Below are 27,967 nucleotides of genomic sequence, written 5' to 3' on the forward strand. Positions count from 1 at the left end.
CTGGGGTCCTTTCCCTCACTGGTGTCTGGATTTTAAGTGGGAAGGGGCTCAGCTGGGAGATCTCCTCCAACCCTGATGGAAGAGGAGCAGCAGCTGAGGCTGGAGCATTCTCATGTTGTGTCTGTCCCAAGCCCACCCCATGGTATCTGAGCACATCCATGGTTCCAAAGAGTTTTTATCTGAGTGTAAAGACAAACCCTGGTTTGTAGCTCTCTACCTGTGTTACCATTACCTGGGGACCTGCCTCCCTTGAAACTTTCCCAAAGGGCATTGTTGACTGTTTGTCTTTACAGAGGCTTTCATTCCCGTGTACACCACACCTCAAGCTGGGAGGTGGGGAGCATGTTCATACATAACCCACAGCTGCCCCAGCTCCAGCAGCAGCATACATTGAATGAGCCTAATTGACAAAACTATCACCAAAAACCGCTCCCCAGCCATATGTGTGTGGTAGCTTCAACTCTCTGCCGCTGACATAGCTCGGGTCGCCAGGGACCATCAGAGACGCGGCGGGGGGGAGGAGAGACCAGGGCTGTCTCAGGGCCCCGAGGGCTCCCTTTGCTCGGGGACCTGCAGCTTTCCAGCTGGCCCGGGCTGCTTGGGGTGGGTTTTCGCCGACGTTGGCCCCAGGAGCCGGGAGAAGGGACCCAGCCGGGGCACCTGGCAGCGAGCAAGCCCTGGCGGGGCAGCCTCGCCCCGCGAGAGGCGGAGGAGGGAGGCGGGGAGAGGGGAGGAGGGAGGCGGGCAGGAGTGGGGGGGGGGGGGAGGGGGGCGGCCAGCGGGGGGCGTGGCCCAGCCGAGCCAGACGCGATAAATAGAGAGCGCGGTGCCGGCAGCCGGGTCAGCACCGCGGACAGCAGCGCCCTGCCCCAGCCCCAGCCCCAGCCCCAGCCGCCGCTGCCCTCCAGCCCGCTCGCCAGCCCGCTCGCCCTCCGCCGCACGCGCCATGGCCGCGGAGACTCACCTGCAAGGAGTCGAGATCTCAGCCGCGCAGTTTTTCGAGATCTGGAATCACTACGACTCTGATGGTGACTATATTTCATTGCAACCCCCCCACCCCCCGCAAGCCCCGAGCCGGCGGGGGCCTCGGGCACCCCAGTGTCCCACACACCCCTCCCGGCAGGCTCCGCTGCAAACTTTCCCCCAGCACAAGCCATAACTTTCCCCAGCGAGCCCGGAGCTCCAGCCCCTTGCGAAGCAGGCGGCCGGGGTGGGGCTGGGGCTGGGGCTGTGCACTCGCGCCCAACCTTCTTTGCCGAGGGCTCGCGCGCCTTTGGCAGGGCGCCTTTCAGGCTCCCGTAAGTGGATTCAAGTGTCAATGCCTCCAGCCGCAGCTAGGATGCCGCTGTTTTCTCTTCAGTAACTTTGCATGTAGATGCCTCTGGAGGCGGGAGGGGTGGCAGGAGGCTGAGCCTAAGTTAGCAGATCAGACAACCAAAAAGCCACCGATTTTTGAACACAAGGTTTGTGAATGTCCTTTCCAGCAGCTGGAAGGGAGCAAATCAAAGGGTTCTGGAGCACTAACCCTAACTCTTTGTGTTGTAGGCAATGGGTACCTGGATGGGAAAGAGCTGCTGAACTTCATCCAGGAGCTTCAGCAGGCACGAAAGAAGGCAGGATTGGTAGGTTAATGTTTCCTCCTGCTTTATTTCATCTTAATGAAGAATTTTCTTGAGCAGATTTCAGCGACTGGGTCTTTTCTATCCTTAGGGCCATCAAATGTTCAGTCACTTAGCTGGTTAGGCAAAGGCAACGTTTAGAAATTGACACAAGTCAAGTAGGATGCTCAGTCACTTTGGGAAATGTGGGGAAAAGGGGACCTGACCAGATACAAGATAATATTTAGATTCCACCGTGGTACTAATGCAGATGATTCTTCTGGCAATGTTAAAAAGTAAGTGTCCAGAAAAATATGGAACTAGCATTATTTTATAATATACATTTAAAGCAAGACTTCTATCTTTGCCTCACTCAATTATCTACCAATATTTTTAAAGACCTAATTTTTCATGAGCTGGACTCATTTTTAACTCCTTCTTTAATGGGAAGTGTGTCAGTTTATCTGCATTTCTGCCCCTTGGTGGTCAATAAACAGATCTGCAGATCATTCTTAACTATTTATTTGCACTTCATTGGTTTTATGAAAGAGTAAAATCAATACTAAATCTTGATAATCAAAACTGTACAAGAGAACAGAGAAATTATTTAGAGAATATTAAAATGTGGACAAATCGAAATGCATATTGGAGTTTAATCTGTAACAATTATAAATTCAGCACTTTCTTAAGCAAGAGAGAAAAGTTTTAAAGTAAAATACTATTAATTTTTTAACATTCTGAAAAAATAAAACCAAATGTATCTAGATAAAGATATTAGTTTAAGTACATAGTGACACTTCCTTACTGAACAAATAACTCCTAAAAGAATCAGAAAATAAAATAGACCACTTGGCAGCACACTGAAATATATAGCACAGTATAATGAAGCCTACTTAAATCCACTCTAAAAGATAGTTCTAAAAGCATATAAGATAAAAGTCACCAACTAGCTGACCTGTGGGGGGGGGGGGAGGGGGGAGAGGGGGGAGAAGAGGTTATAAATTCATATAGGGCTACATCAAAATTAAGAAATAAATGTTAGCTTTTGGATAATGAATTATTGTCTTTGTTTGGGTCTTCCTGTTAAAGGCTGGAGAACAAATGTGTACCAGTATTTTTATTTGTTTTGTGGAAAGTAACGTCTTCCTATTAGCTTCATGAGTTAATATGCAGCTGGAAATCTGTCATCTATAATATTACATATAAAATTACATACACACTCTAGATTCCTAAACTTTTTTTATTGCTGTCACTGTAGAATTAATGTCCAAAAGCATAGGTAAATTTGATTACTGAAAATTGTGAGATTGCAATTTCTAGAGGAAAAGGATATGTATAATCTTAGTTTCTTTCCACAAGGAGAGTGAGGCAAGTAAATTACATTTAAAAGGGGGTGGGAAGAGAAGGTAAGAAAAGCTTATTTTAATTCTTTCATTGGAACTAAATATTTTTAACATATTGAGATGGCAGTAACCATAATAATAAATATGTTCTAAATACAGTCTCAAACATCATCTTTTAACTGGGTTTACTGATGAATTGTACTTTTAAAAATAGTCCTAACGTAATGCTCAATGGATGAAAGATTCAGAGGTTTTACAACAGGAAAATGTCATTTTAAACTCATCTTCACATTTCTCCAGAGGCAATTAGTGTCATAATAAGTCATCTTCTACCTAAAAAATTAGTGTTCACAAAGTAATGTATAAGGTGCTTGTAGGATTATTGTTGTCTCCCACCCACTTTACCATTTATGCCTTTTTAATAGACTCTGCCTGCACACACTGTTATATTTTGAAAGTGCTTAGGTGTTTAATTAACTTTTCCTTTGTCATTGCTCTGGTACAAGCTTATTTCTGGAATATTCTGCTGAAAAGACCAATCTACAGTAACAACACTGAACTTCAGTACTCTCATTGGATCATCTAGAGATTCTTGACATCTTGATCCCTAAAGTCTTTTCTGGATTATGGATATGTGCCATCAGGGGTTTCAAATCTAAGCTGATTCTTGGATTTGGAGTGTCATTTGCCAAACAGTCATCTCACTAGTTCACCTATCTTGTCTCACTGGATAACTAATTCAGTGGCTTTGAATTTTTTGCTCTTTTGCCAGAAGGGACACAATGAGAAGATAATGGATGTTATGTGTGATTTCTGTGGCTGAGCTGCCCTTTCCCCTCCTCCCCCATAAGCTTCTCTCATCATTTGCATCTGCATTTCAGATAGTTTCTCTTGCTCTGTATTTTTGGAATATTCAATTATGCATTCTTCATAGCTGGATTATACTTCAGTCATGCTACATGCCTTATAAAATCTCACTGATTTCAGTCTTTGAACAAGATGGCTTAGCATTTCTCAGTGCTCTTCCCAGCTTCTGAACTGTCCTGATTGTTTTGTCATTACCTAACAGCCATATGATTTTTTTAATTAATCAAATGACTATTGTGAAGTCCATCCTTTTGCTTTCTATTACTTCCAAAGAGCAGTAACATGCAATTTGATGCATGTTATTTCTGTCTCATGTAATACTGTCAGAAGGAGGTTACATTTGCAACGTTGTGTTTGAACTATTTTTGGTGACATTTCATATTTTCCAACACGACTCCACCACATTACAGTATGTGAAATACAAAGTTGATCTTTCACAAAGGCTAAAATAAATAATTCTTTGGCAAAAAATAAAATCACAATTTTTAATCCCAAAAATATACGCTTAACCTCTTTTGGCCTACATTATACTTGGTATGTTCTCTCTCTTGTTTCACTTTTGCCAATTGCCAAGAGAGAAAATGTGTGGGGAAGTGGTTACCAAAGGGGTTCCCAGCTCTCCTACTGTCTCGTTGGGTGACTTTGGGGAAGTTTTTCAACATCTGTTCCTTGATTTATCCTTATGTAAAATGAGAAAAATATTTACCTACTTGACAGAGATAGTGACTTCATGTTCATAAGTGCAATGGTACTGGTGTTACTATTGCACCATTCATCCCATGATTTCAAATCACTTTACAAAAACTAATGTGTATATAACACCTCTGAGTCAGGTAAATTATCTCTATTTTAAAAAGGGGAAATTGAGATACAGAGAGGTCAAGTTACTTGTCTGTGGTAACAGAGCAGCAAGTCCGTGCTGGAACCAAGATTAGAACTGGTTGAATACTGGATAAAATTATTTGTCGCATAATATATCCAACAAATATGTTATTCAAAGGATATTATTCAATCAGTTATATAACTGATAAAATTCAAACATGTATTAAGTGAATATTTTTTTAGATGAATGACATTCTGTTTTTTTAGATTGTAAGCTGTGATGGTGCCTCTTCATATGATTGTACAGTACTTTACATATTGTGGGTGCTATTGGAAACAAAAAATATCAAAATATTTAATCAGGGCTAATTAGAATCCAGATATCTAGACTTTCAGGCCTGGACCTCAATCACTAGGCAAATACTTCTTCACTTTGAGATCCTCGTGTGAAAGGTGACATTGAAGGGCAAAGTATTAATAATCATGTCTTAATTACAACAATTGCAAATTACTAACCACAACAGATGACTTTGAAACAAAGAGGACATTGGGCCGTGATTTGCTTTGTCATAAACACTTACATGTAATGCGTTTTAGCAATTTCTAGTAATACAAATTTTGGGCACAATCTAGTGGATTTGAATCAGACAAAATTCCTAACAATTGCAGTGAGAGTTTCACCTAAGAAAGGACTGTAAGACTAGACTCTTCATAACATTATAGCCTCTTTCATTTTGATAACTATGAGATATTGTTTATACTACAGATCTAAACCCTGATCCTGCATGAGGATCTATTAGCATAGATCCTTGGACTCATGAAGAGCCCAAAAGAAACCAAATGGGCTCCTCAAAGATGAAGGAGTCTATACTAGTGGATCTGAGTCAGACCGATCCTTGGTGCGACACCACCACCATATCTTAAAGAGAAGCTGTCATTTTGAGACAAGTGCATAGTGGGAGCAAACATATATACCAAAAGCACTTTGACATTGGCCTTGTGGATTTACCTTGTTATTCAGGATTGCTTTATATGTTTCAATAAGGGATTACTCTCTCACAGCCCAGCCTCTCCTTACATTTGTTCTGGCAATGAAGTTATAGTCCTGCTTTTATGACATCATAAACAGTGAACAATACAAATGGCTGATGTACAAATTCCACTTGTATGACTTCATTGTGAGATCTGTTTGGAGTCTGGTCAAAAGAGGATAAAATCCTCATTCAAATGAAAGTAACATATTAAAATATGTGAAAGGTAAATATTTTGGTGTTCCAATGTGTTCTGTAAAATTTTCCCCCACTGTGAAAGATTTAAGCTTGTCTCAGATTTATTCATTTAAAAATGAAAACTCTGGAAAAACTGAATAGTAATCAACAGTGAAATTTCATTGCCATTTGATTAAACAAAGGAACAGTAAGACCCACCTTCCAGCAGATTTGTCTTTACATGTGAATGTTCTCATTTTGAAAGGTAAAATAGAAGATCTGAATATCTAATGGTCAGATTCTGCCACTCATTCCTATCAAGTAATATCTTACTGCTCAAGTCACGGTCATTGCAACAGTATAATTCAAAGTAAAGCATTACTCAGCATAAGACTGGCAGAATCTAGGCTCTAACTAGGTTTTTATATATTACCTGGTAGTTACTCATTGGTGTTGAAATACTTAGCAGATATTTCTACATGTCTTACAAATAATAATTCCATTATTGTGAATTTCTAGGAATTAACACCTGAAATGAAAGCTTTTGTGGACCAGTATGGGAAAAGTACTGATGGAAAAATAGGAATAGTAGAGGTAAGCTAGTTTCTTTATTTCAGGCTCAGTCATGTTTATATGCACAGAATGCTCTTAGTATAGTAATACAAAGATAACTTGAACATAATCTATAAATATATATATATTGTCTTGTATTTGCTATAACACAGACTTCTTTCCCCATCTCAGTATCTTTAGTATTTTTTTTCACTGAGGCATTAGTGGAAAACACAATATTTCTTTCTCCTCCTCAGACATTTCATTTGACTCCACTGAATATTACAGGCTTACATCAGTAGAAATAAAGGAGACCATCATTATAGTTTTCCTGTAATGCAGCTGAAGTCTGCATCTTTTCAGGAAATTCAAGTTATTAAAAACACTGATGTGCTCGAATATTGTGAACTGTTTTATGCTGAGTTATTCTAGAATTTGATTTTGCATTGGCCCTCAAGTCCTGTAGTGGGTGTAAAGTACAATTCAGTGTAAATTGGCTAAGAATCTGATTTCCTTCCCTCTCCTCCTTTGTAATCATTGTACATACTGGTTTATTATTTCTAATTAATGCATATGGTAAGGACAGAGGGGAAGGCTAAAATCTTGTTGACATTTTCAGCAATGTTTTTTGACAATCCAGTTAGTGAGGGATTTTGATTACTTATGAATTCCTTTATTGAACACAGACACAGAAACTGTAAGCAGAAAACTTTTGTTTGCAAAAGTTAGAAGCGCCTGCCACCTGTATTGCCCTGGGTTATATGGTACTCATGCTTTTCCATTGTGTAGACAACTCTCTAAGAACGAGGGACTCTCATGGAACCACTTCCCTTTCCAATCCCCACTACTTGTTTCTCAGTGTTTAATTCTACAGATCAAAAGGAAGGTATCCATGGGCTGATGTACAGTTCGTGAACCACTGTTTTAGGACCAGATTCATAACTCATTGAAGTCAATGGGAGTTTTGCCATTGAATTCAAAGAGATCAGGATTTAACCCTTAGAAAAGACAATCAAGTTCCCAGTTTGATTATCAGGAAAATATGTCTGAACAATTTATAAAGAGCTCCTTGGAAACATGCTATTACTGCAACATTTCTATTGTTACTGACTTAGCTACAGCTATTTAGAATTGATATACTGAGCGGAATATACAACCACCAGTGAGATTTACAATATAAAGTATCCTATTACCAGTACATATAAATTATTACCTTGGAATATATGCTCTTCTTGAGGTGTAATTCCCATATGTAACTTCCACATACTTGCTAAAATATTCATGTCACTTAGTCTAAATGTACATGGATAAGCGAACTGTGACTGAATTTGTTAATTTCTTACTATATTTAAGGTTAAACTGACTAAATTTTGACCAAACTTTTGATTCATCATCAGATTGAAAATTCTGCAAGTAGGAAAAGTTAGTGTAGGCATATCTTTCTTTTTCTGATAAATAGATTATTAGTATATGAAATTAAACAGGCCAGTTTAAATACTTGTTTTTTAATAGAAGCATGCCTTTTTTATTTCGAGTACACATGACAGCAGACTGTCACATGAAGCATGTACAGGCACTTCCTGAGGTAGTGTACTGGTTAGACAAGGCAACTGGGCGTTGTATCTCCTGAGTACTATTTTTGGGTCTGTGACTGACTTATTATGTGACATTGGCCAAGTCCCATAGGGCCTGATCTTGTAAGGTGCTGAACACCTACAGCTAGAGTGCTGAGCACCATCAACACTGACTGATGTCAATGGGTGCTGAGTGCATTTAGCAATTAGCTGGAGGGCCTCAGCACCCTGGAAGGTTGGGATCTTAACCTGAGTACTACTTAACCTACATCATTGTATCAGTGTGAAGCTGAATTGTTTATAAAGTGCTGTGAGATCTCAGATGAGAGGTGCTGTATGTGGAAAGTGTTATAATAATCTTACAGACGATCAGTTAGACTTTGTTTCCCTGACCCTTTAAATTTTCTAATTTAAAATGCCCAGTGTTTCCAAAATGAATTCCGCTCATTTACATGCCGTATTACGAAGTCTCCCCACTCCAAAGTTCATGTAGAGTCGATGAACTGTGCTTTTTTTTAGTATAAATAAATGCGGCACTCAGTCACTCAATCACCATAACACATGGCACCTGAAGATTTTTAAAAATATCCCGATGGAATAATTATTCCTCAGGGAAGATCTATTAAAGAGGAGTCCTGAATGGCTTAAAGTAATGCATTTTCAGCTCTGCTGACCAGATTAAGTGAAGCCTTAAAGTGCAGATACTGTCTTTGGCAGTACATTGCTGCAGTGAGTTCTCCAGCTTTTAAACAGTTTCCCCCGGCTAAATGTAGAATCTGACACATCTCTTACTCTCTTTTATAAGATACTCCCTCCCATTCCCCATCCCAACATTTGGTCTGGTCAGTGCTTTCACTGACATGTAGATCTTAAAGTCCAAGCTTTTTACATCTCAGGACTGCAGTTATTCCATATCCAAATGATTTAAATGCTTATTCCTGTGAAGCAAAATAGCTACTTACCATACTGAAAATGCTTTTCTCCCACTTCCAGGTTAGAATTTTAAGACAAATATATTGAAGCATGTAAATCAGGTGTTTTAAGGAAAGGGTTAAATATCAGAAAGTGAGATCCATTCAGAGAGTGATTTCTAGAAAACTGTTCATGCTGGTCTGTTTTAAATATTGTAGCTCCTTTTCCAATTCGGTAACAATCCCCTTCTTTCTTTAACAAGTTCATAATGAGAGGTAGAGGGTCAAGCTAGTCTCAGCAGAAGCATCTCTCCAACCATGTTCTATTACTCCTAAAACAGAGAGAGCTGCCATATTCACCATAAAAATAGCAGGAGCTCACACGACAGTCACAAACTGGTTTTGTGTCCTTTGAGTCTGCCATTGTAAGTGAAGGCTTGTGAAATTTCATACTCCTGTTTAAACATCCTCATGAGCTACTGCTACTTTTATATTCTAGACATTGACACCAGGCTTCCAGGTTTACTCTCTTTATGAGTCAGTCAAATCTGCTCCATTTACAAGTAAAAAGATGGTATGCCTAACTACTAACCGTGCCAGAGTAATAATTCTGCAGCTGGAACTTCATTAATGCTGTTGATGCAAGAATCAAAAGAATCTAGCTCCCTCTCCCCCACAGTATTGGTCCTACAATGCTAAAAGGAGCAAAATAAATCAAATAGGGAAAATTTACTTTGTCAAAAATCTAGGCAAATATGATTTAATACTGAGTTATCAAATGAGACAGTTCACTTATCTATAAAACACTAATACAGAGAAAATGGTATCATATCTATTTCTCTCAGGCCTATGTGGAAGTTATACACCTGCATAAAGGAGAGTAAAACTTAAAGTAATATTTTATTGGCAGCGGTAATATATTTTGTATTTTAAATGTAACTTAGTACTGGTAGTTGGTTGTTCTTTGGAAAGTTAGTGAATTCTGAAAGGATGATTCTATCAGTTAACTGTAGCTACCAGTAAGTCACAATGGGTATGTTGCAATGGCAGCATGTTTCTCCTTTAAACTGTACACATTAAATATCTTCTGATTGTGAAACTGGAAACTTGTCTATGTGATTGAAGGTTAGATCCCAGTCCCATTGAAATCAGTGGAAGGAATTCCTTTTGCTCTAAATGAGCTTAAGATATAAACCTAGAAATAAGTTCTCGAACTGTGGTCCATGGACACCTTCCTGTTGTTCTGCAGAATGAAACAAGTAATGTTACAGTCACTGAATGCTACAAAAGGGACCAGACCTGTGCCCCATTTACATAGTCATTTTTTACCATAACTACACTAATGGAAGACATTCTTCCTTGTGGAAATGAATATTGCTTATGCCAGTTAAGTCCCGACACTAAGGGACAACTTGCAGCAATTAGCTACTGGCTCAAGTAAGGTGTGGTATGGAAACTGATCATCCCAAGGGGAGCTTGGGGAGATGTGCCTTAGGGAAGCCCAAATCCCTCTCTGAACAAGCCAGGGAACAGGCTACACTATCCTTTTGGGCTCCTTGGGCTCTCTCATCAACCATGCTTGGCCTGTCACGATCTGGCCCTCAAATAGCTACAGCCTTAAATATACATTGAGGGCAAATTTGCATGAACAGACTAACAAAGAAAAATATATTTTAAAAATGCTACAGTTGTGAGAGAAACAAAACAAGGAATACAGTATTAGGAGATGTTAGCTGCACTACAGCCAGCCACCAACCTAATTCATCCACTGTTATATAAATAATGCCTCTGACACTGAACAGGGTAGCACTCTTATCACTTGGTAGGGATAAGCGTGCACAACCTAACTGGTATTTTGTTCCACCAGTCATAACCTACAGTATGTGAAAAATCTCTAATTCATGACAAAGTGCCTACACACTCTCGGACATATGTAGACATCTGTACCATAGCTGCTGAATAAATAAGGATGACTTTATCTCTAGCAAATATGGTAGCTTCAGATAGCTGATAGGTTTACCTATACTGAGTATAAATAGCAATACTGAAAATCTGGAATTTGTTACATACTTATGAAGATTTGCAAAAAACTAATGTCTAAATACAGATATAGGAGCCTAATTTAGGCACCTAGGTGGCCCGATTTTTCAGAATTGCCAACCACCCACCAGCTTCCATTGACATATGCAAGATGCAGTACTTCAGTGGGAGCTGCTGGGTGTGCAGTGCTTCTGAGGCCATTTACTTGAATGCCTGATTGTGGATTTAGGAGCCTAACTTCAGACCACCATTTCTATAACTCCCATCTTTACAATTAGACAATGACTTAACATCCAGTAGTACTGCAAGGGCTGTGCTGTGCTAAACTAACTTTTCTTGACAATAACTGGAAGCCCTTGTAGAGGCTGAATATTTTATGGTCTTATACCTAAAGATCTGAAATTACTATGCTGGTTATACTCTTAAAAATACCTGTATAATAACCACATGTCTGTATCAACGTGCACCACTGCCCACTGTCAAAGTGCAATAATCCCATAGCGCACTGACATCAACAAAGTGAATGAAAGTGGTGTTTTACTTCTGATGTCACAATCGCTCCATTGGGAGAGGTAAAGGAAGAGACCTTCGGGGAGGGGAAGGAAATTCCAGGTCTTTGAACTTTTCCCATGCGCTAATACTAAAGAAACAGGTCACACACCCATATCTATTACACTAAGGAGGTTATCTGTTCTCAAAGAAGCAGTTGGAGTTTTATAACAAACTTTAAACTTGCTTTAAATCTGTTACAGCTTGCTCAGATATTACCTACAGAAGAGAACTTCCTATTGTTCTTTAGGTGCCAGCAGCTAAAGTCAAGTGAAGAATTCATGCAGGTACTGTACCCCATTTTTTCTTTGATAAAGTCATCCAGGTCTAGATTTCAAATACACAGATACATAAATAAACCTCTTTCATTTACTAATTGCAGACCTGGCGAAAATATGACACTGACCATAGTGGCTTCATTGAGACTGAAGAACTTAAGGTAAATTGATGTTTATGTGTATTTCAGAAACATTATATAGATATGTGTGTATTACATGATAGTACTGATATATATGGCTGTTGAAATGTAAAACACAACTGGCAAGTGATAGAAACTGATGTTTCTATCACAGATAAATTGAAATGTAATTTCTATTCTGATAAATGACTCTAAAAATGGCACTTAGAGCAGATCCATGTTTGTCCCCCAGTGATTGCCAAATAACAAGTGCTCAGTTTAGAAGTAAAAAGATGTTTTTAAACTAACCACCCTACAAATGTAGCTAGGACGTGAGAGCTAAAGTGGGTTCTTTCTCCTAGCTGCATCACTGCCATTACTAAACACTCTGTGGTCCAATTTAAGCCCTCAGTAGTACCTGTGCAACCCTGTTGTTGCCATACTAACCCCTGTTCAACACAACTGCAATTCCATTGTCCACACTCTGTTTGCATAGGTGTGACTGATGGGAACTTAGCACATTTGATGCATAAGAAACAACAGCATCCAGTTTGTTCTATTAGCTGTGTCAGCTCTGCAGTTTACCAGAGTAAAAAGCAGCCCATTCTTATTCTTGTCACTAAAGCTAACAGATACGGTTTGACTCTGAATATACATGGGGAGCAAGTCTGAGTGAGAAAGTGTCTTTTGTACATAACCATTTTTCTATGTAGAACTGCACTTCAAGTGGTGCAGACTGTCAGCTGGTGCAAACTGTCCTAGCTCCACAGGATCTCAGCTGAGGACCCGGCCCTGTGTACACCTTGATTGAGACCAATTGTCTTGTTCAGATGCAGAATTCTAGCAAGAACTCCACATACATTAACCAAAGCATTAAAAAGTCAAACTGTCTGAAATCCTTAGTAGTGCTTTATAAAAGCAAAACTCACCTCATAAATCCATGTAGCCAAATTGTCTTTTTTTCCCCATCCTCTTTGACCTGCTGTGGTAGTGCAAAAGAGATGAAGCATGTCTGTCTGTATCTCCTCTGCTGAGGATTCCCACCTCACAGAAGAGATGTCGGTTGGCATAACCAGCTCCTATGCCCCTGGTATACAAGTGGCTACCCCCTCCCACCCACACTCCCACATACAGGTGTGTCAAAAGGGAGGTGAGGTCAGGAAAGAGGCACAACTGGTACACCTTGTACTCTAGCAATCCCCAGTTGTTGGACAGTCCCTTGAGGACTGTTTCCAGAGAGTATAGTTTAGACAAGCCAATAAAGGCTGGGCTAATGAACAACCAGAAAATCTTAAATGGCTCCCCGATGGCTCCCCAACTCTGCTGTGCTGTGCAAATCTCATATGCATCAGAAAATCTGGATCATTTTCATCCTTTCAGAACTATATACTGTAGCTTGTTTTTTTAAGGTAGTGATCAATAAAATACTTCTCTTGGCAGGTATGAAAATATTAGTATGCATTTGCTGTAACTGGTTTTACTCCCTGCATAACTATTTTAAAGCACATATGATCTAAAATGTTTCCATGAAATCTGTTCACAACATTTCTGCTATCACTTTAGTATATAGCACAGGTACAGAGAGGCCTGATGAGAAAATCTACAGTATGGTGGTGACAATAGGGCTATCATACTTGTCTTTCAAGTTCAGGGGCATTATGCATACATGATTGGGAGGGGAGATGGCTCAAGAAGAAATTCCTATTGTAAAATGTGGTCCAAACTGTGAAAAAAGCAACTCCAACACATCAGATAAAGAGGTTATAAACCAGCTTGGTGTGTTCTTCCCTGAAAATTGATAGGCATACACAGTTCTCAAGACTTGCAGACTCCCTGCTTAATAAATTAAGATTTTTTTTAATGTCACTTATCTAGGACAAAGAAAAGGAGTACTTGTGGCACCTTAGAGACTAACCAGTTTATTTGAGCATGAGCTTTCGTGAGCTACAGCTCACTTCATCGGATGCATAGCATATCGTGGAAACTGCAGAAGACATTATATACACACAGAGACCATGAAACAAAACTTCCTCCCACCTCACTGCCCCGCTGGGAGGAAGTTTTGTTTCATGGTCTCTGTGTGTATATAATGTCTTCTGCAGTTTCCACGATATGCTATGCATCCGATGAAGTGAGCTGTAGCTCACGAAAGCTCATGCTCAAATAAACTGGTTAGTCTCTAAGGTGCCACAAGTACTCCTTTTCTTTTTACGAATACAGACTAACACGGCTGTTACTCTGAAACTTATCTAGGACAGTTGTTCAAACTAATCAGTGGGGAAAACAAAACTTCATTCTTTAGAGTAAAAGTAGCTGTTGTTGAAGGTCAGGAAGAAATCTTGCCAGTTCCTCCCAAACTAGCAAAATGGGCAAAATGCATTTGCCCATATCTGTGTGAAGGAGCAAGAAGGTTTCACCTTCACCTGAAGCATCAGGTCACTGCTGTAGGCAGGAAAGTAGACTGGATTAATCATTAATCTTTTCTTTAAAACTATTCCTATATTTCAAGCAGTGACTAGGAATCCAGGTTTTCCTACGGGTCTCAAGGTTAATTAATGTAGTTTACTGTTAAAATTAATTAGCACAAAGTATAGCTGGATGCCAATCTACTTTTCCAGGCTTCTGTATAGTACAACAAAAGGCATATTATGCACAAAGCTCTGTGGGGATCTTTTTAAAAATAAAGTGTTGCAGTATACTTGGTCTAGTTAAAAGAATTTTTGTTGTCAGATATACTTGATATGAAAATAAGTAGTAGTTTTCATGTTTATTTTACATTTCAGTAGTAAATATGTAAAAGTGGAATTTCCCAGACTGCCTCTAGACTGAAATTGGAGTACAATAAGGAAAGTAACTATTCTGTAATCCTTTTGGCTTTCAGGCAAATATTCACCTGTGCTTACTTTACTTTCACAGAGTTTTTTGAAAGATTTACTACAGAAAGCAAATAAGAAGATTGATGATTCCAAGCTAACAGAATACACAGAAATAATGGTAAGATTATTCAGACATTTCATCCATAAAAGCACAATACTGTGCACATCTATGGCCACTAACTTCTCATGTAAAGACTCCCATTGACTTGAATGAGAACCAGTTTGGTTTCCTATTGTGCAAAATAAGACATCACACCTTAGAAATCATCTTCCAACCTAAGGAGGCATATCAGGTAATTCTGTAGCTATGTCACCTTCAGCTGTGATCTGTAAATTTAGCCATGTTGGGCCTAATATAAGTATGGGAAACCTTCAAGGAAATTTAACTGTTGTTGACAAACCAACACCACAGCATGGTGCTAAGGAGAACTTTTCCACCGAAGGTTCTTTCCTGTCAGGTAAGATTAAAAACTGAAGCTCTGAACACTTAAAGATCCCATGGCACTTGTCATAAGAATAAGCAGATTAACCTGTACCTGAGCCAAATTCCAATTTGACTAATTATATTCGACCTACCCATTACTTTTTAGTTTATTTCATTTCTTTTCCTGCACTGTTGTGCTGTTTGGTGCTACATTTCATCCTAGATTTGGCTGCATCTTGGTGATGAGTGAAGCAGTTCTTTGTGTAAGCTGCAAAGGCCAAGGGCAGTGGGATAGTTCTGGATGAAAGGCTCTACACCTCAGCTTTAAGTTACTGCATGATTTAGTGTTGGGCACAAGGAAAGAAAAGACTGCCCAAAATATAAATGCCGGTATGCATTCATTAAATAATTAAAAACAAAGATCACTCTAGTATTTTTAATTCCATGGTATAGAATCTGATGACCATCTAAAATGATCTATAGAGTCTATGATATAGGCACATTTGTTTGGCATATATTTATTACTTTTCTCTAAGTGTCCCTTGCATATCGCTGATGGAACAGTAGTGCACACAAGTAGCAGTGGGGTTTATTCCATTCTCTCCAAGGAAGGGCCCAGAATCTCTGGTAACCATTTACTTCTTTGACCTTTAGAACCCTAAGGACACATATGCCTGTTCTTAAACTTCTCAGGTAGGGAATGGAAGCAGAATATATTCTTCCCCCTGCTATGCCTCCTTCTGTTCCTCTTCCTGCCCTTTCCTCATAGCTTCTTAAAGGAATCTTACCCTACATTTGTGACCTCTCTCCCAATAGATACCAAAATGTGCCTCAATCCTCCTTTTCTATGAATAGGCAAGGAACATACCTGCTAGTCTTCAAGTACAGAATGCTAAATGGGTTTGGTTTTGGTTTTTTTGCCAGTTCTACACTTTTTTACTGCCTTCCTTGTGCCCTATGCTAGTGTGAGAAGGGGAACCTGATAGCAGGGCAAGCCTCCTAGGCAGGTGGGATAGAACAGGCTCTGCTTCAGTCCTAGCCAGGCCCATCCTTAAACATAGCCAGATTCTCCCTCCCCTCTAACTCCTGAACATAGGACTCTCTAGTGGCCTCCATGCAACTGTCAGTGAGATTTGTGTGTTCCAGAGACTGGGAAGAAGAAAATTCCCTGTTTTAAGAATGGCCAAAGTTGTGATTTTTTTTTTTCTCTTTTGCTTTGCCAGCAACTTTGTTTCACCCTAAAACATTTTAGGGATTTAACATTTCAGGCTGAAATGCCTCAAACTGACCCCAACTATGAGAGAGGTTAATTAAGACAAATATCTAGTGATTCAGTTTTCTTATGGTAAGCTAGAGGTCTAGAAATCTCATGATGGATTAGTTGTAGAAAGTGTTACACGCTGGAGAAATAAATCTCACATCCTTAACCTTCATGCACTGCAATTTTTTATGACTCTTTAGCCCAGATTGTGCCCTACATTTGGACGTCCGCAGGTTGAAAGTTATAAAGAATTAACACTATAAATAAGTGATAAAGGTGATGATATGCCATCTCCTCAAAAATTAGAAGGGAAAAACTAATGAACAGAAAACATAAAAGGAGTTAAAAACACTTACCAGTTAGAAAAAGGGAGAGGCATATAACAACCAGACATAAAATAGCCACATTAGGGCTGCAACTGCTTGCCTCTGCCAAATTTAAAGCACCCTCCCCCTTAAAGGTACGCTAGGAAGAAGTTCCCATAAAGGGTGGGGAGGATTAGAAGGAGCCAGGTGGTCACACTGGAATGTATGGGTTCACAAACAGTCACTTCTCTATACTATCTCTGTATCACTAATTTGTTTTTTTAGGCAAAACTATGCTTTTTCCTGCAGCATGAATTTTGTATTTAAAGGGGCCCAAACAAACTGATACAGGTGTCTGATTCTACCCCCAAACACTGTACATCTAAAGTTACTGTAATTGAAACTAAAGGGATGGGGGAGAGAAGGGAGAAACCCTCTGTTTTCAGTTACACCCCCACAACTCTTTATACAGTAAGTTTTCCTTGATGCTTTTTCTCAATCTTTCACATAGCAAAAGGGAAATAACATCTGAAAATAGGAACATGCAATTGTACAGTGACAGGGAGAGGAAGTCACAGGCAGCCTAATACCTCAAAGTCCTGCTAACTAAATTTTAAAAGGTCTTAATTTCAAGTTAGCCATGTCTCTTAAGAGATTAGAGGCAATGCAATTTGCTGACTTTTCACTGTATCTGTGATACATTAAATATTACATTTTAGACAGGAAACCAATTTCTAATACACAACAGGATCCTGGAAAATAGTTTAAAATAGTATATAATACTTTGTTAAATCACATTAACATATAGATTTCTATTACATGACAACTCAATTCGATGGAAGTTACTTATAGTTCTTGTATAAAATTAATTAACTACATGTCAATAGTGGAGACCTTTTGTTATTAATACTTAAGTGTTTATAGGGCTTTAAAGCTGGGAATAAGCTAAACATGAGACATTAAGTCAGTCCTGTTTTCATTCTGTAAATGAGATTAATTTATTAGCTACTTAATTCACTTGTAATACATCACAAGCTCAAAATTTTCTTGAAGTGCATGGCATGAGGCAGATTCTGCTATCATTTACGTGTGTGTAGACTTGACAACCAACTGAATAAGGATTATAAATGTTGTCGTCTTTTACATGAAGATAGTACATCTAGATGGAATTGAAGTGAACACCCCAACCTACGTTCTAAGATTTAATTCTAGCTACTGTTTATTAGATTTTAAACTGAATTATGTTGTTTTATAAGCAGCTTTATGTATACTAAGTATTAAATCATGACTCAAGACCAAATATACTCTTCAGTAACTTTAAAAAAAAAGGCTATAATTTTTGGTCTAAATCTTTATTCAATAGACAACAACCATATGGCACTGGATCTTGATCTGAGTTTAAAATAATGTTTAAATGGGTTCAGTAAAGGATGTTGGATATCATGGCTATAGCTTATGTGCCATTTGTGAGGGGCCAAATTCTGACCTCAGTTATAGAGGTGTCAATCTGGAATATCCCTATTCAAATCAGTTGAGTTACAAACAAGACCCTTCGTGGATCTTTAAACTCCTTTGACATTGTAGTCCACACATAAAACAATCAGAATTCAGCAGTACAAAACGTAACCACAGCTGAATTCAGTTGTAGTGATTACTGTGTATATTGGTCATTAGGCAGAGAGATTAGAGGACTCTGCATATTGCTACTGGTACAGCTGTTTGAGTCCCTGCTTTATATCGACCAAGTGAGGTATTTGGTTGTAGTAACTGAAGTGGACGCAATTTCTTTTCTTTGACGTTTTCAAAGATAGAAAGGTGAGAAACCCTTTCCTTAAAGCCCTTTGGCTGTGGACAATGGGTGTTGCATCTTGTGGGGGTGACAATAAGAACCTGAGTGACCTGTCATGATTTAAAAATACTTAAGTGGACCTTGCTCAGTTTCTGCAAGATGGAAATTTTGATACCATGCACATCTCTGATTTGGGAAGTTCACTGTTGAATGAAGCTGGATTTAGTGAACATTTCAACACAACTATCAGAGTTGCGCAAACAGTTCCTTACCAAGATTTTATAGTAGAATAACTAGTTATCAATTTGTGTTCAATAATTTATAACCTTGCTTACAGTAAATATACCACACAACAAACGTGAGTTTATTGAATTAGGTTCCTATATTATATTTAATTAGTACCTTCCCATTGCTTTTAGATTTCCCAAAGAAATACTTTATTTCTTTGCTGCGCTGACCAATACTTTAATAATAAATATCTACATTTATTTCAGCTGAAGATGTTTGATTCAAACAATGATGGAAAGCTGGAACTTACTGAAATGGCCAGGTATGTTTTTATACCTAGATCATCTAAGTAGTGCATGTCAGTTGCCATTATGGGAAAAAAAATTGTTTGAACTCTCATTTTTATCTTCAAAGTTTACTCCCAGTGCAGGAAAACTTTCTTCTTCAATTTAAGGTATGTAGCTTTACATTCTGAAGTTTGAACATATAACACTATATATTATTCTTTTAACTCTTGGCTTTGTTTTATTTTAGAGTGTCAAAATGTGTGGGAAAGAGTTCAATAAAGCTTTTGAGCTGTATGATCAAGTAAGTGATCTGAAAAATATTATAAAACTCGCCTTTTATGCACTGATTGAATACTCTTTGATATCATTTAAATTTTCTGAATTAGGGAAAAATAAATTAGGTGTAATGCTACAGTAGCCAAAATGAAAAATAAATGCTCCAAAATAAACCTTGATATTAATATTTTTCAGGATGGCAATGGATACATAGATGAAAATGAATTAGATGCATTACTGAAAGATCTGTGTGAAAAAAACAAAAAGGTAATTCTAGAGTTTTTCTTAATGATTAGTTTAAATTGGGATTTTAAAGAGATTTTAAATTCACCCAATTACGATAGAGCTGCTAAATCATAATTCCTGAAGTGCAGGACAGTTACAAATCTTGGCAGAAGTAGAAATGTAAATCCTTAACTAAGTGAGCAACAATGTTATAAACTGGCTTCAGAAACAGTGAATATCACCAATCTAGTGTGCATGGATGTGAATTGTATGCAAGCACTTGAACAAATGGTACTGTTGGGCGGGCAGGCACCAGACAGATTCCCCCCACCCCAAATCTCTATCATTGGCAACTGTAGTTGGCTACTAAACTGGATTATAAAGCATTATCTGTTCTTTAAATAGGACTTAGACATTAACAACCTGGCAACATATAAGAAAAACATCATGGCCTTGTCTGATGGAGGAAAGCTTTACCGAACAGAACTTGCTCTTATTCTCTGTGCCGAGCAGGATTAGAGACATCTTGTCACTTCAATTTAACTAGTGATATACGGTTTCAACACAATAACTGTGCACTATAAGGGAGTAGCCTGTACTTTCTTTTATATCTGTAAATTTAAACCGCATATAGATAATTAGCCATGATGTGTGGCACATTCTTTTCAGTCTGTTTCTATACTGTTTGTAATGTACAGTTTTTGTAATTATAAGATTGATAAAGAGAATGTCTGTCTGTTTGGGCCAGTCTGTATATTCAAGAAGAATCTAAAAGATTTTTTTGCTTTCATAAACACGGCTGGAGAAAAATTTTACATTTTGCTGAGACTGTTTTGTTCATCATATCCTTTGACACTTGCAACACTTCTGTTCAATGATACATATTAAGTAAAAGCCCAAAGAGCTCTTTCAGTGTATGACTAAATATAGGTTTTTAAATGCAGAATGTAAAAATGCTGTTTTCGAGTAGGAATGATGATCAGGGCTATTTGAACTGAAAGATTTACCAAGCTGGTGAGAAATATTTTCAGTAGTCAGACTACCTACTTGCAAATCTATGCTCCTTGCAGTTTTGCAGTTAATGAGGAGAGCTTATGAATGTATGGCATACAGACATAACGTCTATAAACAGCAGATATCTGGAACAGCTACCAGTGCTGCTGTTCACAAACATGTTTTCCATTTAGTTGTTTAATTTCACTAAATTTAAACAAGGTGATAAGCACCTAAGAAATACAAGAGACAGAACTTCTTGACAAACCTTTAATCTATTTTGGAAACCTGGCTAAACTACAGATAGGATAATTAATACACACACTCGCATAATACAATAAGTGTAACTCATGAAAACTGCTGTGTCAGACTATGACAATCCATTTTCTAAACTATTTGCACATACTGCAGGTTAAAATTATTCTAGTAAACTGCTGTTTTTAAATCATTCTGTGTAACCTATAATTAAATTTAATATACTAAAACTACTCGTGTCTAGTTTGTCTACTTCCTGGATTTTCGGAGCAAGTAGAAAACAAGGAAATAATTTGTTTTAAGTGTGCTTCCTGCATCTTACACTAAATTTCTAATGGAGAAAATTATTGGAATTTAATTAAACTAAAAAACAATCCATTTCTCAAAGTACTAATTCAACACCAAGTCTAGTAGTTTATATATCAGACTCTAAACTAGATTACTCTGCAGGGGAATATTTTTTTAAAGCAGAAAGCACACTATAATTGCTCCTGTCTTTTTTCTGATTGTGCTCTGTAGGCGTGGGTCTCCTTTTACTTACACCAGTTTTATGCCAGCATAACTCCACAGACTTCTGTGGAGTTACTCCCAATTTATAGTGGTGTGAGAAGAGAATTAGGTCTATGTCTTAATGTCAATCAACCTAAGCTGCCTCTACTTAAAGTGCGTTGTTTCAGAAGCAATCCCAGCTCAATAGATTATTTTATTAGCTGGACACAATGCCTAAAATGCATCCACAGTAACTTATCTAACAGGGGCAAATCGGTTTAATTAGATACAAGTGGTCTCAAGCAGCAAGTGTATTGGGTACTCTCCAATGTTGAGATAGATGTAAGTAGAAGATAGAAGGAGGAGGCAACAGAGTGATTCTTGGTGGAAAAAAATAATGCACTAAGTTGTTTAGAGTCAGATCAAGACAGGTCAATGACAACCTCACTCCAGGCACAGTGATCTGATTACTCAGCTTCTGGTTCACCTCTTTTCTCTATGCAATGTAAAGTATAATTGTGTATTTTAAGTGAAGGAATAGTGAATAAATTATCTGCCTCTAGGCTTAACATATATATATGATTAAAGTGAATTATGGATAGATTTTGTGCACATGAAGCAATGGATTTTGCCTTATTTTAACACTTAAAAGTAAAGGTGAAAACATCTTGCACTGTAATAGTATCTGTGATTTAAAGTGACTGTTTGGTACAATAATTAGACTGAAAGATGAGGTAGTTAAAGTGTTTTGATAGAAAGATATCATCTAAACCTGAATCTGGCTTCCAGAACACAAGAAAAGTTGCCTATCAAAAATTTGTTCCAAAGTCTCACTTCTACCATTCCTATTAAAACCAGCTGCCTTGTGGTACTGTACAGAATATATAAAGAAGATTTGAGTCCTCTACATGTGCATTGTTTCTTAAATCATGCATAACAAGCCCATATTTCCACTGAAGTATAGCAATTAAAAAAGACAGGCTAACAATGACGTGTCTTATATTAATACAATGTCAAGTCTAGCAAATATAGTAAGTCATGATCACTGTAAAAACGCCTGCTTTTTAAAACATCTACGCCTCCCTGGAATTATTCCTCCAAGTCTGGCACCTGATATCAAGAGGTGCTGAAGACAATAGGAGTTGGTGATGGTCAAACCCTAAGGTTGCTTATTCTGGGAGATATCTGGTGGCAGCAGAAAGATCATACTGGAAGAATAATAGACAGCTAAAATATTAATTATACCTGGGGCTCCTGTATACTGTATTCAGACTCTATAAAGAAACCTATATAGAGATAGACAGGAAATAATATATTTTATTTACTAAAATGTTTATTTATTACTCATTAAACAAAATAATCTACTAAAATGTAACACTATACAATATGCAAGCAAATGTGCTATGTAAGATGAGTAGCTATAATATTTTGGAGTTTAAATATATACATTTTACAAAATATGCTGTTACAATGGAGACCTCACCACACTATCTGCTACTAAATCAACTGAGAAGACCATTGTCTATGTGCATTTTAAAGTGTATAGTTTAGTGAAGTGTAAAACAGCAAAGTTCTATTGTACTTTAGAAAAAAAAAGTTGTCTTCATTACCTTTACGGCTGACACTTCAATTATATGCATTATAAATAAATTCCTTACTTACTGAATTGATCTAATTAAAGCTAGGCAGTGCCAAAACACTCCTCAACCTTGGCCTACAACACATGATATTCACAACATGAGGTCCCTCAGGAATCTCCTAAACAGAAATTGTTAACAATGCACAACTGACATCTGTGACAAAGAACCACTACCTGGAGTGAAGAAAAACAAAGCTTTTCACGGGCAACCTAATAAGGATTTGAACATAGAGCTTGAAGTGAGAGATTTATGCATTCATTCACTGTTGCACATAGGCCTGACATGTTCTGTTTTGAGGGACAAGTTGGTTGAGGTAATATCTTTTATTGGATCAACTTCTGTTGGTGAGAAAGACAACTTTCAAGTTTACACAGAGCTCTTCTGCAGGTGGAACAGATTGTTTAGCAGAAGTAGTTAACACATATTTCAAGGGCCCATTCAAGGTGAAGAGATCCATTAACACCTGTCCAGTCAGAGAGGGAGAAAAAGGACATCTGGGCAGGGAGGGGTTGTTAGTGGGTTATAGATTGTTGTAATAAGTAATAAAGCCAGTGTCTCCATTCACTGGATGATTTTTAGTGTCTAGCAAAGTTATGAATTTATGCTTTCAGGCCTAGGTGGTGGAATTAAGGGTGCTGGTGATGGGGCCACACCCCCGGCATGGGTGGCAGGTATCATAAGCCTCCCCTGACCCAAGCCATGGCCCTGCCCATGTTGCACCCCGAGGCCCAGCCCTCCCTCTTCACCTGAAGGCCACTGAAAATTTAAAAATGTTTATAGCAGCAACTCTCACACTGTGCAAAGGTCAAATATAGATCAGTACACTGTTTGCCAATGCTGCTTTCTTAGTAAGATGTGCTTAATATAACAAGACAAGTTTTTTCAAGATCCAATTTAACTGACAACAACTATTTAAGTTTTTGTCAGTTAAAGGGTTGATTTCATTAGGCAAAACTAACTTTGTGTGATGAGAACTTATGCACTGCATTTGTTACTAGAAATCAGTACATCTTCCATTCTAAGCATTTTTTAGTGATACACACTGAAATAACATTCTTCTTAGGTGCCTAAAAGGCGGCTCAGAAATCCATAGTTAAGCATCTAAATATAAGTGACCTGATTTTCAAAAGTGCTGAGCTCCTTCAAATCCTCCTGAAATCAACAATTGCTCTACACCTTGAAAATCAGGCCAATGTATTAAAACATCAAGAATGGTTTTATTTTACTGGATTATGGTAGCACGGTAGTATTTTATTTAAGACAGTTTAACAGCGTAAAAGCAGGGATACGAGTTACAGCACATTGTTCAGCAAAACAGCTACATGACCCAATTCTTCAGGAAAGAGAAAACTCAATTCAGAATTAGAAACCATCTGTATGCAAAAATGCTAGTTAATACCAGCATGAGATGCAACCTGGGGTTAAAAAGTCAGTTTACAAATTACCTTCCACTTCAACCTTTGTATTTATTAAAGTGCTGTCAGTGCGTATCAGGATGTAAAGAAGAAAGAGGAAGACACAATCTCTGTCCAAAGAATTTAGAATCTAAAATGAACAGACAGACCTCAAAAATAGAAATATCATACAAAAGCAAGGCAGATTCTCACACTGGTACACCACCACCAATGGTCTTAGCAGAACTTGTGTTGTTCTAAAGGAGAGAATTCCTATATGCAACAAAAGGTAAACAGCAACTGTAATATCACAGTGAGGAACACTCCAGGTCAGCTCTATTCCGTCTTCAATAGTACCTGCAAAATTATTCTGCACTCCCTGTTTCTCCACATACAATATCTGAAATGGGTTTAATATATTGTATAGTCTTATTTATGTGCACGCTGAACAATGCAATACAATACATTTCACTTTTACAGGGCATCCTTAATGCACAGAATTATAAAAGGTTCATCAAGACAGCAAATCACCTACTACAGCAAAAAGGAAAAACTTCATGATACAGTTGAAGAGACCAGATTTAATTCTGGCTTGAAGAGGGATGATGAGTAGTCATTTGCATGGTCTCTCCAGGTTGAGGATGAGTTCATCCTGAGTTCACAGGATTGATCATACAATTCACTGATGTGATAGCTACTGTCCCCTAGAAATGTGATTTTACTTCAAAAAGTAGCTGTAACTTCACATCCAAGGGAGCTTGTCCGTCTCTGCAGCTCCCACTAGCTCCTTTCCTCTTCCCCAGTACTCCCAATGCTCGTTACCTTCCTTTCTTGCTTGTTTGCAGGGCTGGTTCAAGGAAATCTGGGGCCCCTAACAAAGTTGTTCAATTAGGTCCCCAGCTAAAAGGCCCAAGGTCCAGCATATGACCTGATCAAAATTCCTATGCCATACTAGACATGGAGGGAGGGCTTCATCAGTCCCAGAGGAAGCAGGGAATAGGCACTGTATCCAGAACTGATGTGTACACTTGTGGAGAGAGTTAAAAACACAGTGGATAGAGATTTCTTGTTAAACAGGAAAAAAGTCTGGGGGCCTGTGATGTGCCTGAGCTCTAATATAGGAGAAAGTATCCTGCTTTTATGGGCATAAGCACTAGTTACAATCCCACAGAACACTTGGCAATAAGCGATTTGTGTTCCACACCATGCGGCACTGGAACATTGGCAGTAGATATCACACAAGCAGTAGTGCCCTCTCACTATACCCTCATCCCTTCACACCCCCTGAGGCTGTAGATTTGGCAGCACTGCCTGTATTAGCCCTGCTTCCCTCCCACATACCACTGATCTTTCCTACCCCAGAACCCTCCATTACAGACTACTCAACATAGACCAGAAGAGCACCGGTTTGTGAAGGCAAGTGCTGTGCAAGCTTTCCACAAAGCTTTGCCAATGCAGTCCTCAGTCCTGATTTACAAGTCTCCTTTTCTAGTTTTAATAAAGTTTCTCCTAAGCAGACATGCCTAGTCATGCAGAAAATGTGTCACTAGTACTCACAACAGCCCTTCCCTGGAGACTGCACCTTGATGCAGTGAGAAGGCTTGTATGTGCCAATGAGAACTCTAGCAGCATGAGTTTGGACTCCTCGTAGAGCCACCCAAGCCAGACAGGTCAAAGGGCAGAGATCAGACAAAAAGCAATCCACTGAGCCTTCAGGTTGAGTGAAAGGCCAACAACCTATTCTCATAAAAAAGTTATAGAAATGCAAGGTAGCCGTTCCATCAAATAGCACGATAGACAGGAATGGCGGAGCCTTGTTCCTGCCCTAAGTGATATCAGACAATGAGTAAAGGATTCAGAATCACAATTGCACCGAAGGAGCTACTAGTCTCTCTCTTTTCAAGAGCATTTACTCAAAACTTTTGAGGGAGCAAAAATATATATAAAGAAAATATGTATGTATTCAGGAAGGCCAAACCCAGTCTTCAATGTAATTTTTAACATCAATTACAACAGATGCAACACAGACTGAAAAATGTCAGCAAAATCAACATTGTAACTAGTATTCAGTCTTTAACTTCTGTGTGAGATGTACCTTAGTACTCCCTACTCATTTACACTCTTCCTCCCAACAACAGTATTAGGCCCCAATTCTGCACAGACTTATGTGTGTTCCATTGACTCCTCATGGTAATAAAGCAAAGCACGTGTAAGTGTTTGCAGGATCAGGAACTAATACTGGAGTGCAAAGCTTACCTCTTAATTTTATAGTTTTCATCAGTTTATCTTCTATCTTTTCAATAAAATATTCCAGAAACATTACTGGAATTGAAATGATAATTAAAAAATATGCAAATATCTGAACTGAGAAAAAACGTTGAAATACAGGTTTGTCTACATGATGTTTTAATGTGTGCCAGCTGGGATGTAAATTCTAGCACACATCAGTATGTCATGTACTAACTGGCCTATATGGATCCTGCTAGCACGCACTAAAGCAGTGGCCCCCAACCTTTCTGTTGCAATAGCATGTTCATGTTCCCAGAAGAGTGTTGCGGGCACTGGTCGACCAGGCGCCGAAATGCCGCCGAGAAGCAGCGGCATTTCGGCGGCGACGCTTCTTGGCGTTGCCACTTTCGGCGGCATTTTGGCAGCTGGTTGTCCGGCGGCCGCGCTCCTCGGCAGCGGTTTGTATGGCGGAAGCGCTCCCTTATCAGTAGGTGGGCGCACATAAATGCCCCGGCGGGCGCCATGGAGCCCGCAGGCACCGCGTTGGGGACCACTGCACTAAAGGCTCCCTACTCCCTGAAAACATAGTACTGTTTGAAATGGGACTATGTTAATGGAGACTGGGGAACTTTTAGTATGCGCCAGCCGGGTCCCACATGGACCAGTTAGTGCTGGTGCACTCTGGACATGCTGGTGCACACTAGAATTTACACCCCAACTGGTGCACGCTATCACACCATGTAGACCAGCCCACATTAAAACAAGAAGAGAAGTGGAACTAATTCTACAGCATGGCATAGATATTTTTACTCAAAGCTGTAGAATATTTTACGTACCTAATCAAAAGACTTCATTTGCCTATGGGAACAAAATAGTCAAATTAAGGGGTAAGTATAAATGACTCATTCAAAACATATTCCAATTTAAAAATATTTTATTAGAATTGCCAATAAAATGTTTAACAAGATTATTTCTTAATATGTGTGTGATTTATAGCTAATGGTACTTTTCCAGTGATACTTTCTGTAAGGAAGATAAGACGAGTATTTTAAGAGCCTTTTGTTTTCCTGATTAATGCTTCCATTATATCCCACTGCTCATTGGTAACCTACATAATATAAGAAGAAATAGCATTTCACTTGGGTCTGCATACAATTTTATATAAATTTTTAAGTATGTTTGTATGTAAATAGCATGCATGTAACTTATTACCTTTTTCAGGTCATTGAACTCTCCAGCCATAGAAACATATTCTCCACCATCCATTCTAATAACCTAGGGGAAAAGGAAGCAATACACTTAAGATTGGTGCTTTTTTATTAAGCTCCTGTATCATTAGCATTCTCATATATCAGGGTTTGGAAACATCAACCTCAACTTGTACAAATTCAGACTAAAAAATACACTCAGAATAAATGAATGCAACACTTCTTAT

The 27,967-nt window shown here is 38.6% G+C and overlaps 2 protein-coding genes across 4 annotated transcripts in view; one reads left to right on the forward strand and one right to left on the reverse strand.

Annotated features, from left to right (window-relative positions):
• The first annotated feature begins 776 nt into the window (after nt 1–776).
• On the forward strand, nt 777–21,013 carry CALB1 (calbindin 1). The gene is made up of 11 exons (XM_037892325.2): nt 777–1,028; nt 1,546–1,622; nt 6,358–6,432; nt 11,668–11,751; nt 11,847–11,903; nt 14,778–14,855; nt 19,011–19,066; nt 19,159–19,198; nt 19,279–19,332; nt 19,503–19,574; nt 19,938–21,013. Exons 1-11 carry the CDS (start codon nt 947–949, stop codon nt 20,049–20,051), a joined length of 789 nt encoding a protein of 262 aa, XP_037748253.1. The 5' UTR covers nt 777–946; the 3' UTR covers nt 20,052–21,013.
• Nucleotides 21,014–27,448: 6,435 nt separating this feature from the next.
• Nucleotides 27,449–27,967, reverse strand: part of DECR1 (2,4-dienoyl-CoA reductase 1) — a 36,627-nt gene continuing 36,108 nt past the window's right edge. For all 3 annotated transcript variants that reach the window (XM_043539378.1, XM_037892323.2, XM_043539377.1), the window contains 2 exons: nt 27,745–27,807; nt 27,449–27,640 (listed from right to left, as the gene is read on the reverse strand). In XM_043539378.1, coding sequence (XP_043395313.1) covers nt 27,581–27,640; nt 27,745–27,807 — 123 coding nt within the window. In that variant the 3' untranslated portion in view covers nt 27,449–27,580. The remainder of the gene's footprint in view (nt 27,641–27,744; nt 27,808–27,967) is intronic.

The sequence above is a fragment of the Chelonia mydas genome, chromosome 2 (genome assembly GCF_015237465.2).
Source record: "Chelonia mydas isolate rCheMyd1 chromosome 2, rCheMyd1.pri.v2, whole genome shotgun sequence".
NCBI lineage: Eukaryota > Metazoa > Chordata > Testudines > Cheloniidae > Chelonia > Chelonia mydas.